General features: G+C 35.1%; 1 protein-coding gene across 11 annotated transcripts in view; it reads left to right on the top strand.

Annotated features, from left to right (window-relative positions):
* Positions 1-13,473, top strand: part of PAM (peptidylglycine alpha-amidating monooxygenase) — a 157,392-nt gene that overhangs the window by 93,560 nt on the left and 50,359 nt on the right. For all 11 annotated transcript variants that reach the window (XM_087958114.1, XM_026672868.2, XM_026672860.2 and 8 more), the window contains 5 exons: positions 2,189-2,237; positions 4,442-4,509; positions 5,702-5,782; positions 8,681-8,757; positions 11,162-11,265. In XM_087958114.1, the coding sequence (XP_087814240.1) occupies positions 2,189-2,237; positions 4,442-4,509; positions 5,702-5,782; positions 8,681-8,757; positions 11,162-11,265 (379 nt within the window). The remainder of the gene's footprint in view (positions 1-2,188; positions 2,238-4,441; positions 4,510-5,701; positions 5,783-8,680; positions 8,758-11,161; positions 11,266-13,473) is intronic.

Raw genomic sequence — 13,473 nt, 5'->3', positions numbered from 1 at the left:
TATTTATTATTATTATTTCCAAGAAAATTACTGTCATCATGGGATATCACCTTAATATTTCCAGCTGTTTAATTTAACAAAGTTTGTGATGCAGAAGACATTATTTCTTTAATCAGGGTCTGATCTTCATTCGGTCTTCATCATAGACTACATTGGCAAAAGTTCAAACAAAGAACAAAATCCATTGTATTCTTTATCATAAGTATTAACTTAATTAAAAAGATAGTTTTGTTTAAAATGGCCATTTCCTATTTAGATATATAGACTCTTTTCTTATCTTTGAAATGTGAATTTATAAATATATCTTAGATGTGCATCTACAAGCATCCCTCCACATGCCTTCATACATTATGCAGCACGATATGACATTTAAGATAAACTTTTAAGTAAACCTTTTTATCGTTTTCCTATTTGTGACTATGTTTGCCCTATATTTTTGTCTAGTTTAGAATAGTCAATATCAAATGATTTTATTAACATTGGGTACATTTATCACCACTTCCATGTAATATTTCACAAATAAGCAAGAGAGGAAAATTGGTTTCTATTTCTTCTGGGCTTTTTAAAAAATATAACGATGGTAGAATAAGTAGGTTTTAGGATTTTTTTTTAGTTTTATAAACCTTTAATGTATTGTTTGAGTGGCAGTTACCATATTTTTTTTTAGTGATCAAAGAATCAGGAGCTGATACTCCTATCACAATGGATTTTCTATAGAGACTCTGCAGTTCAGAAGTGCTATTAAATCCACACTAGTAAGCATAGATTCTTGTTTGATCTCTGTTGGAAACGCTGCTTAGAGAATCAGCTTGAAAGAAATCTGCTTCCGAGAGTAGGTTGAATACATTTTCCTCTCATTGCCATAGGGCAAATAGAAGCTAATAATTCGTTTGTTCTAAAGAAATATATACTTGCTGTCTAACTGAAATGCAACAATCCTAGACTGAGAGGGAAATGGGGACAACATATGCTCTATAAGGATCATTGTGTTCAGGCAATCCGTGTAGCATATGATGTACTTGCCAAGAAAGGAAATTTTATGATCTTGTTTTTTCCCAGACAAAATTGGTTAGACATTGCCATTTTTGAAAATAGAGATATGAGAACAAAAAACAAAAAAGGTCCATATGTTGGAATTCTGTTAGAGAGTTTGTACATTGTAGGTATTTAATATAGGAGTATGTTATTTTAAAAAAAACACCTTTCTGTTACGCAGAGCTGAAGGTTTTATTTTACTTTAGTACAGCAGGCAATTTTTCTGAAGTATATAGCTGTATGGATTTAAAGGCAGCAATTATTTCCCTGGGGTTTCACTTGTGATGTTAGTTTATTTTCATATTGTTTTTATTTACTACAGATGAAAATGTGATAAAGCTGCTTGTGAACTCTACAATTTTATATAATTTGGGATGAAATAAATAAATTTCAGCTTATAGCAATTCATATCATTTTACCTCCTTAGAAATTCCCTACAATGCTGTTTTATAAACTGTCGATTTCTGCATTTGTTTTGAATTTCTTTAATGAATCAAGAATTGAAATATATGAACGTTTGGTATAAGACCATTAAATCTGGAGGAAATGGATGTAGAACAGTCTCTATTCCAGTGCAGTTTCTGTTGTTCTTGTACCATCTGCCCTTTCTGGATTAGCAATGCCTGACTTGATCTAGAAAAAATATCTAGTTCTTTGCTTGACTAAAAATAATGAGTTGCTCTTGGCAAATTATAATCAGTCAGTGGAACATCTTTGACTTAGTAACATGAAAGCAAACCAGTTCACAGGATTGTTTTAGGATAAAATAAGAAAGGTTATGTGATCTGTGTTCTCTAAAAGGGAATTCCAATTTTCCATATCTCTGTAATGATCTTCCTTTCTCGTTTGTTTTTTTAAGCTTTTCTTTAAATAGCAACTGTGTATTTTCCAGCTATTTAAAATATTTTGTGTAAAAACTATTGTTTCCTAAAGCAATCCATATGGTTAAAAAATGAGGAGAGCTACCAAATGTTTACAGTTTAAATGACAAGAAGCCCAAAGGAGGGGACTAAAGAAAAGGTTTTAGATAATAAACATTTGATCTTCATATTGATATTTCCAATAAGAAATTATCCAGTCATATACTTAATTATTGCACTCAATACTAATAAGAAAATTAATGTGCTTAAGCTCCATTTTAATATCTTTGCAGATAAGCACAAAGACTGTTCTGGAGTGACTTTGCATCTGACTAATCAAAAGTAAGTATCTTTCATATAGTTTCTTAAATATTTTCTTCAATTCTTTTGAAAAGATAAATGAACTTTAACAGAATAGAATTCTAGTGATAGTCCAAGTGCATCCTGTAAAGAAGACAGATTATTTAATGAATAGACTCTTCAAAGTGACTTGATAATATATTTTTTAAATTATAGAAAGGCTATTTTCAGTAAAGTACATTTGTTGTCTTTCTGTCTTGAAAAATAAATGTTTGACTTTTAAATATGTAGCCAAAGTAAACATTCCTTGGAAAGGATTACCAACTACTACTTTTTTATCTTTAGCTTTCAGTGTAAAAAATTTATTTAGCACAAATCTAATTTCACTACTTTTTGCTGTTTGATTATGAATTGTTCGTTAACCTCAGTTTCTTTAACAATAGCTTGTTTCATTTCCCCCTTCAGTTATGGGACTGTCTCTCCTGTCCCCATGCAAAGAGGATATTTGCTTTTTATGCATTCATCATCCTTTACTTATTTATTTCGTCCTTTATTTCATCGGCAATTAATTAATTCATCAACTTAAAGAGGAGTCTATGTACACATGTATTTCTTTAACATATCCACTTCCGAGCAGTGTTGTCATTGTACAAGAATAAAACGGAAAAGAAACCTAGCCAATCAGCAACAGATAATGGTTAACCCAGAGTGAACATCCCACATTTTTCTAACACACTCACATAGTTATATTAGGTCAAAGTCTGCAAAGAGGTCAGGTTTTCTAAAGTAGAGCAGGGTGGGGGAGTCTTGACCTCTCAGGGTATGCTATTCTAGGCGGCAGATGCATTTTGAAAGGAGGCAATGTTGGTGGGATGTATCTTCTGATACTTTGACTGTGAATGAGAGCTGTTTGAAAATGACATCAGTTATTGACACAGAAATGGAAAAAAATATTGATGTGACCAATTAACAGAGAGAATATTTACTGGCCAATAAAGAACCTTGAAAGACTATTTTAATCCTTAATCTTTTCTCCCATAATGAATGCCAAAACGTCTTTTAAAACTAGCTTCTCTATAATCAATATGGGGAAAGTGAATGCCTTGTAGAGCAGTTAGTTGTAAATGCTTACAATTAGTTGTAAGTATGAAATTAAGAATTGTATGCCGTACATGTGGAAGCTTGACACTTGTGATTGTCTCACCACAAGAGGTGTAAAAGCCTCATACCTCCCTACTAAAAGTGCATTGTATTTGTTTAATTGTTTTTTTGACTTTGAGTAACTGTCCATAAACTCTCTGTTTTGTCAGTATATAACGGTATGTATGTTGTTAGTCGTGAAGTCATGTCCAATCCATCATGACTCCATGACAATGTTCCTCCAGGCCTTCCTGTCTCTACTCCTGTCCCCTGGAGTCCATTTAAGCTCACGCTGACTGCTTCAGTGACACCATCCAGCCACCTCATTCTCTGCCATTCCCTTCTTCTTTTGCCCTCAATCTTTCCCAGCATTAGGCTCTTGTCTAGTGAGTCCTTCCTTCTCATTAGGTGGCCAAAGTATTTGAGTTTCATCTCCAGGATCTGGCCTTCGAAAGAGCAGTCAGGGTTGATCTCCTTTAGGACTGACTGGTTTGATCACCTTGCAGCCCAAGGAGGAGGAGGAGTCTTCTCCAGCACCATAGTTCAAAGGCCTCAATTCTTTGGCGCTCAGCCTGTGGTCCAACTTTTACAGCCATACATTGCAACTGGGAAAACGATAGCCTTGACTATACACACTTTTGTTGGCAGGGTGATGTCTCTGATTTTTAGTATGCTGTCATAGTATGGCATAGCTTTCCTCCCCAGGAGCAAGTGTCTTTTAATTTCTTGGCTGCTGTCCTCATCTGCAGTGATCTTGGAGCCCAGGAAAATAAAACCTGTCACTATCTCCATTTCTTCCCCATCTAGCTGCCAGGAATTGACAGGGCCGTATGTCATGATCTTAGTTTTCTTAATGTTGAGTTTCAAGCCAACTTTTGCACACTCCTCCTTTACCGCTTCAAGATATGTATACTGGTTTTAAAGTTTTCAAGGTGCTATATATAGCCAAATAGCTGTTTTCTTTAAAAAAAAAAAAAAAAGCAAGCCATACAGATTGGGTAGATTCAGTTAAAGTTACCTTCTTATTAGTAAAGTAAAATATAGTAAGTAATAAATTAGGGCAATATATGTAAATTTGATACAGGTTTCTTATTTTTCTTTAAAAGGCAGCCTCTGATTGCTGGCATGTATCTTATGATGTCCGTGGATACTGTTATACCACCTGGAGAAAAAGGTGAATAAATAGGTTTTCCTGTCCACCCAGCCCTCCCTGCCTTTGCACTCTTTTCAGTTCAAACAGTTTATTGGTGTGGACTTTTAATACTAAAAGCTTTATTAGAAAAATGTTAGAACAAGTTAAGATACTACTTTCTTTGATTGCCATATCAGAACATCAACATTGCAATCTAAGAAAAAGTATCAAATTGTAATAATTACTGACTTCTAAATCCATGTTTTTATTATTATCACATTGGGACTACAGGATTGTATTTCTTTAATCAGTACTTTTTCCAATTTTCCAATTAATGATGGAAATATACAGAAGCAGACACTTGTACTTAAATGTAAAGAGAGGCTGCATTACTAAATTCTAATGCTTTAGGTACTTATTTTAGTTGTGAGTCATCATATTCATTTTCTATGAATTTTCACACATACATACACAGAGAAATTAAATGAGCCTCCTAAATATTTCAGCATAATCAAGGAACAAATCATGCAGTGTACAATATAGTAACTTTAATTTCTCTTAATCATTATCCAAGTTTCACAATAGATTATAACTTCCAGTTAATATGGTTCAGTTTCAGGCTTTTCTTGCCTGATTGGCTGTAAGCAAAAGACCAAAGATTTTCATTTCCATGATTAAATAACCTTATCATGGAACCCAATTTTGAAATTATACTTAATATTTACAGTGATTTTCTGAATCAGTTCAGTTTCATAGGTTTTAATTAAACTTTTCTTCATTATACTGGTAGTTTCCAGATTTGCTGAAATCTGCAGCCTCTCCCCCATTCCTACCCTACTTTTTATAATTATGAACTCATAATTCTATGATATCGAGGGTTTTTAAAACTTCAAAACAGGATATTTTGTCAGGAAATATCTGCTTAACATTATCCCCCAAACCAGCTGATATAATTCCATGTATTTGTGGATTTATTACATGACTCTGTACGGTAAGAACAGTATTATGCATATGAATATATGCAAACATGTACAGTAACCATTAATGTCAATGCATGAATGAAAGACCGACCATGCAAAGATATTTGTGGATAATTCCAAGGAAAATTTCTGCCTATAGCTCTGTTGGAATGAATATATTGCCATATATTACGTTTAACTTTGCAACCATAGTTCTAATTATCTTCAATATGTAAGCATAATTTTTAATGTCCTTCATATCTGTTTTCTAACAGAGGTCAATGCAGATATTGCTTGCCATTATAAAATGTATCCAATGCATCCATTTGCTTATAGAGTACACACCCATCACTTAGGTAAGTCTTTATGTTAATTGATAATTTCCTTTCCTTAGTCATTTAGGCTTAATTCTTATACCCACTTTTTGATATTCTGATTGAGATAGTACGGCCTATTGAATGCTAAGAGATGGAATTGCGTTATTAATTGTAATGTAAATTATTCTATAATATCTACACTATACACATAAATACATGGACATACACACACAGTGTATCCCTCATGCATATTAATTTTACTTACAGTGAAGAATGTTAGGGTAGGAATCCTCTTAAATTTTACATGTGCTAAGTATCTGGTCCAGATTGGTAGATATTCATATTACTTAGTATAGTTTCCATATCTGGGCTGCAGAAACACTAAATAACAGTAAAGAGATAGGATGGTCTACATTTAATGACCAGTTCAGTTCTCATTCAACATTTTGATGATGTTGAACAAATGCTACTTATAGTCAATCCTCAAAGGTCCAGCTGTTCTGTACCCCAGTGGTTTTGTGACTTCTGTTAGCCAAGTCAGTGGGGAAGCCAGTCCTGATCAATTTGAGTTGTTAAGCGAGGTCCTTGCTTAACAACTCAGTGATTTACTTAACAATAATAACTGGAAATTGCCAGAACTGCCATCACTAAGCTTTATAACCACATCACTTAATGATAGACATTTTACTGTAAATAAAAGAGGAGTTCGTGTGCAGAAAATCTTAACTATATGCAGGGGTGGGATTCTACCAGTTCGCACCTATTCACTAGAACTAGTTGTTTACATTCTAAGCAGTTCAGAAAACCGGTTGTTAGAATTACTGGCTTAATCCTGTAACGAAGGCAGGAAGGAAACATTTTGGTGTTGCTTACAGAAACTGCCTCTCCGTTAATCCTTATTACATTCTTGGCAGGACTAGACTTCCTGTCTCAGGAACTTCTCTGGAGTTTTTTTCTCCTCCTTTGCTGGTACTTGCTTGTGTGGAGTGACCATTTAAAGTTACAATGGCACTGAAAAAAGTGACATGACCATTTTTCACACTTACGATTGTTGCAGCATCCCCACAGTCATGAGAGGCCAGGTGAGGAGATGCAATCTGAGTGATATTGAGTTGGCCACGCCCAGCCAGTCATATGACCACCAAGCCATGTCCACCTAGTCACATGACCACCAATCCACACCCACCACCTAAGCCACACCCACAGAACTAGATGTTAAAATTTTTGAATCCCATCCCTGACTATATGCATTTAGTGGTTGTTCATATGTTTGCACCAGATTCAGTTGTCCTAACTGAGGGAAGCTAATCAGGGGTGGGATTCAAATTTTTAACAACCGGTTCTGTGGGCGTGGCTTAGGTGGTGGGTGTGGCTTGGTGGTCATGTGAGTAGGTGGACATGGCTTGGTGGTCATGTTATTGGCTGGGTGTGGCCAACTCAATATCACTCACATCGAGGCACGCATCTCCTCGCCTGGCCTCTCATGACTGTGGGGATGCTGCAACAGTCGTAAGTGTGAAAAATGGTCACAAGTCACTTTTTTCAGTGCCATTGTAACTTTAAATGGTCACTCCACACAAGCAAAGTACCAGCAAAGGAGGGGAAAAAAACTCCAGAGAAGTTCCAGAGACAGGAAGTCTAGTCCTGCCAAGAATGTAATAAAGGTTAACTGAGAGGCAATTTCTGTAAGCAACACCAGAATATTTCCTTCCTGCCTTCCTTACAGGATTAGGCCAGTAATTTCTTCTAACAACCGGTTCACCAAACTGCTTAGAATGTTAACAACCGGTTCTAGCGAATAGGTGCGAACTGGTAGAATCCCACCCCTGGAGCTAATGGGATATGAAGCCAAGTGGTATTTGGTCTAAGTGAGGTAATACTTTTGTTAGAGTCAGCCACAAAAATCACTACATAATTTTTATTTATTTATTTATTAGAAAATTTATATTGCCGCCTATTTGCACATGATGACTCAAGGCAGCTTACTGGGTTATAAAAACATCATATATAAAAACATAAAATTAATAAAAGTAGATAATCAAATAATAAATGAATAAAATAATATAATATCCCCCATACCCCTCACACTGGCGACAACATAGCCATTTAATGGGCTCCATCCCTGTCTGGGTTTCCCAAGACTGCTGGCAAAACTTCAGCAGAAGACTGTTAGAGTGGGACCCATTCTAATCTCTGGGGGAATGATGTTCTATTGAGAGGGAGGCACCACAGAGAAGGTCCTCCTTCTGGGTCCCACCAGGTGTATGGACCCGCAACATTCCTTTCCTTCCTGCTCTAGTAGGTTGGGTAGATGTGACCGGCAAGAGATAGTCCCTCAGATAACCTGGTCCCAAGCCATGAAGGGCTTTAAAGGTGACAACCAGCATATTGAGTTCATTGTTTGGTTACACTCATTGGACTGGTCCAATTTTTTGCTATAAATGCAGCTCTGCAAGTATAAGTTTTAGACAAATGGTACAAACACCAATTTAACTTTTAGATTTTTTTTTTACAGTGATTAGGTGATTAAAACTATTGATAGTGCAAATTTTTTGAAGACAGTTTGCCGTATTCAGAAAAAATTGTAACATAAAAGTATAAACCACTACTATATAACTGATGTATAATACACATTTTGTCCATTTTGTAATTCTGATAGCTCCTTATAAGTTAATCTATTAAATGTTATATTATAAACTCTTATGCATTGAAATATTAATGTAAATATGTAGGAATGATCTGTGGATTTCTAAGGAGAAAAACATATAGAGCAAATATCAATGATCCAAACTTTTAGCCTTGTCAAGTGGTTTAAATGATGAACATGTAAAATCTTTTATTTCTGCATATTTATTTTGCTAAACAGTGAAATGGTGGTACCACACAAGGTTTAATTCCATATGTATTTGTTTACAAAGGAAATATTTTTTGTTGCAGGAAAAGTAGTAAGTGGGTATCGAGTCAGAGATGGTCAATGGACGCCAATTGGCCACCAAAGTCCTCAACTGCCACAGGTGTGTTTACTTGCATTTTAAAGCTATTTTGAGTTAATGGGCTTCACTATTAAATTACTCTGTTTTCTTAAAATTTAACGGACAGGTGAATATTTAGAATATAAAAGTAAACAGCAGAATCATCATGATATAATGGTTAAAATGTTGGAAAAGGAATGGGGAAACTAAGGTTCTACACACAGTTTTGAAAGGTCACTAGAAGACTTTGAAATGGCCCTCCTTTCTCAGCCCTACCCATCTCACAGAAATACTGTGGTGGGAAAATACACTTTGTTAATATAATAGGTATTCTTTCTGATTCAAAGAAGCTACCTGTTGCACAGTTCATTTGTCCACCCAGAGGTGGCTCTGCAGTCCCAGCCTGGATTCTTCTTTTTTCTTTTGTGGAGTCTCGCTTTGAAGCTACTCAGGCTTCATAGCATAGGGCTTGCCAGCAGGTTGTATCAGCAGCCACAGCTTCTAATTCCTATCACAGTAGTGTATGGTTTCCTTCACAGCATCTTGGGTTGCACTTGTATGGATTACCTTGAGGTCTCTTCAATCTCCAGTCCACCATACAGCAACTGGTGAGGCGTACTGTAGTGGTCCATTCCAGTGATGTGTCCCACCACCGCATCAGGTCTCTAATAATCAGGAAATCAATGCTAGTGAGCTCTGTTTATTTGAAGACCTCCAGGTTTCACACATGATCTTGTCAAGAGTGAATTGTAGGATGCACATGTGAAATTTGTAACTATTTTTAACCAATGGTTAAAGGGTAACCATTGCTCTGAAGACTTTCAGCTTTGTGGAGATGCATTCATTGCCTTGTTGATCCCAGAGTCATTTTTTTTGTCCAAGGACTTTGCTTAAAGACAAAATTAAATATAAGCACATTATCCAATTGAACTATTTTTACTATTACTAATGTCACTAAATCAGTAGTTGAAGATTAAACCTAAAAAAAATTAAAATTGCATGTTAGATAAGTAGTTTCAATTGATTGCAACCTTATATAAAATATGGACAAAAATAATGTCACAGGCATCTATTAACATCTATTAAAAAATTCTCAAATGTTTTAGCAGACCTATCTTACTTCAAGCTCCAAGATAAGGGAAAATGTTGAGCAAGACTGAAAAAAAATAGAGACCAAACACTAGAGATTTTTTCCCTTTTCATACTACAAACACCTATATCTCTCATTCTGCTTCTCTCACTTCCAAATTTGCAGGGGGTATATGAGTAAGCTATCCGAGAAAAATATATATGCATTGCGAGACACTTTGATTATTTCCATTTTTTTCCTGTTATCCGGGTAGCCAAATTTTGAGGTAGAAAAACTATTATTTTGTCACTTTATTCAGAAATAAGCGCCACTGTGTTCAGTGAGACAAATTTTCAAGATATAAAATGCTATGAAGCACTCTAATGTCAGTGAAAATAGGGACCTTGTTTAATACATATACACATCAAACACACAGACACTTAATGTATATTCAATATGCATATGAAAAAATATGGAGGGATACAGTGACTATTTAATATACAGTCGGATATCTTTAACATTGTAACTGATACTAAATGACATGTATTACTGCATAGTTACAGTATGAAACATGTATTTCATTTTGGTATTAAATTTGTTTCCTCCAATTCTTTTACTATGTCTATTTTTGGCAAAAAGAAAGGAATGAGGATGGTACTCAGTCACACTGTTGAAAACAGATCAGAATAGAATAATAAAGAATCCCTTCCATTTACTGTCATAGAATTACATAAAACTTTATCAGTAAAATTCTAATTGTTACAATTTATATAATTTAATGCTACATAATACACATGGAGAACACCCTAACTGTTAATGAAACATTTTTTAAGGTAAACAACCTGGAGGCATAATTTCTTTTCTGTCCTGTTTTTATAAAAAATAGTGTCTATTCTGTTTTGTATCTCATAGGAAAAGTTTGTGTGTTTTAAAGGGTTTGCATGCTGTGTGTTATAGATCATTTGACACAGTAAAGAACATACCCAAGTGAGTCTCTGACTTACCAGTAAGTTGGGTTTACAAAATTCAACCAACACCAATGCTACTAAAGTACCCAACATGATTCATTTTACAGGATGTTATGAAATGAAAGTGGCAAAAAAGCAGAATTTCCATCTTTAGGAAAGCATAAAATAATAAATTTTGATTAATAAAGAAAGAGAATTAAGCTTATTTAATGATATAAAATAATATATTATTGTCATCCATAAAAAAGAAAATGTGTTTTAAATTATACACCAATGAAGCCCAGAATATGAAATACAAAACACACTCCAGTGATACATTTTATACATTTCTAATGATTATAAAAAGTAATGGAGGAAAGACAATTTTCTAACAGCTTGAAATTAATATTCCTGTTGTTTCGTTTCTCAGGCATTTTATCCTGTGGAAAATCCTGTAGAAATCAAGTATGGTGATATTCTGGCAGCAAGATGCGTCTTTACTGGTGAAGGCAGATCTTCAGAAACTTATATAGGGTATGTGTGTTAATATTTATATTAAATTAATGTTTATATAAAAGTTGAGAATCAAAATGGTTGCTCCACATGGGAGAAAAAAATGTTTTCCTGCTTATTTGTTGTCATGTATGTATGTGTGTGTGTGTGTGTGCGTGCACACATACACACACACATACACAAACACTCTTAATGGGTAGAAAAGTCTTAACTGTTAATATTGCCTATTTTGCCAGTGAAAACAGATGGAGGTATTGATACTATGGGTAAAGACTCCTCAGAGATATTTTTTTCACCGGCACATTAATCAAATCATTGTGGTTAATAGTGTAATTGACAAAGCTGGAATCATCAGTTTTGGGGTTAGCGAGAAATATTGTGAAAACATGTTTCATTTGTATCAAAGCTATCAAGAGACTGCTCAAGTTTCAGTTGGCTGAGAAAAGCAAGAAAAGAAAGCCAAGAAATCCTGGAGGGTAGACATAACAGGGTCAGAATTCCATATTCTGCCATGACAGTCAACTGTTGTGTTGCAGGCTTTAGTCTTTTTCTAATAAAGTCTCTAATCTAACTGAGGTTTCTCAGAATCGTCTGCCAAGATTAGCCAAGCAATGAATAAGGGATTGTATGTCTGCAAGTCATCATTTACTGCTGAGCTCTCTGAAGCCTGACAGATTTGATTTACTACACACAGTATATGTGTGAAGCCCTCACAATGACATGTATTTTGCAACTTCGTAGAATCAGCTAGGATCAATTTGTGTATATCATATTACATATCCTAATGAAATTTGGATGTATAAATGATCATTTTAAAGGCATTATATGCTACCATTCATAGTGATTATGGGAAATTGGGTCATTTGCAAGAAATAAAGAATTAATGTGTTCTAATAATGAACATGTGTCATGATAAAGATGCTGTTTCTAAAATACAGTATCTGTACCTCATCCATAGAGTTAATATAATATGGCACAAAAATGATTGCCTTCATCTCCTAACTCACCAACTGTAAAACTTCTATGGTAGGATAGGGTAGGGTAGAGTAGAGTAGAGAGTTCTTGCTTGAGTTCCTTATTAAATCCATATAACAGCTTTTTTTACAGTATATACAGTATGTATAGAATACGGTTCTATAGTAGACCTAGGTTAACAATTGCAACTGGGACTGGTAACTCCATTGCTAAGCAACCTAGTTAAGTGAAACCTCACATGAACACACCCTTCATACAATGTCTTTCTACTGTGGTCTTCAAGAAAATCAATACTTTGGTTGTGCTTATTTATGACTAGTGGTGGATTCATCCATCACTATGTGGATACTCATCCATCCTACCTTCCATGATCTCTTGTCAACCTTTGATACCTCACAGTAAATTTCTAGAAGCAATTCAAGGTGCTGGTTTTCACCTACAAAGCTCTTTAATGGGGTTCTGTTGGGATGACTTTTAATGTCTGTTTTTAGTGTGGGCTATTTTGTTTTGGCTATGATTTTGTTTAAACTTAACACTAAATATTATACGCTGCACAGCATCTGCTGGGGAGGATGGAAAAATAAAATGAAATGAAATAACAGATAGGGTAGGCATTGTCTTTGCTTAAATGTTGTCTGGTGAATCATACCTTCTCCATAACTGACCCTGCCCTTCAGATCAGCTTCCTCCCTGAGATTCAAAGATTTACTACCATCTTGGGCATTCATAAGTCTATAAAAACTTGGTTCCTCTCCCCTCTTCCTTAGCATTGAGCTAAGATGGGAGTGGAGGCCAGTGGATATATGGAGAAGTGATGTCTTGGGGGCACTACGTCAGGTACAACAAACCAAGAACAACATGATGCTTTACTCAGAGTAGTTTCTTGATTGTCTTTCACCTATAGAAGGAATGTTGCAGCACTAAAACACAATGTACGTAATTATCAAATATGCCCTAAAGGAGGGTCCACTCTGCACCTGTTCCTACATAGCAAGAATTCCAGGCTGATTTGCTCTTAGCTCCTCCTGAAAGACTTCCTTCCCTCTAGTGACTCTATACCAGATTCTGTCACACCCTGTGAGACATTTTTGTTTATGGTATTATTGTTTATTTTTAAATTTTATTGCCAGGCTGTGAGTTTCCCAGAGTTATTATGTATATAAAATGGATAGTCAAACAAATCTTTTAAATAAATAGACATAAAAAGGAGTTATTTGCAGGACTCCCCCTGCTGTCTCAGTATCTATCCATCCC

This window comes from Notechis scutatus, chromosome 2, assembly GCF_049901735.1.
Source record: "Notechis scutatus isolate UNSWTSFEM ecotype Mainland chromosome 2, rNotScu1.2, whole genome shotgun sequence".
Taxonomy (NCBI): domain Eukaryota; kingdom Metazoa; phylum Chordata; class Lepidosauria; order Squamata; family Elapidae; genus Notechis; species Notechis scutatus.
The sequence above is the reverse complement of the archived record's forward strand: the minus strand, read 5'-3'. Positions and strand labels throughout refer to the sequence as shown.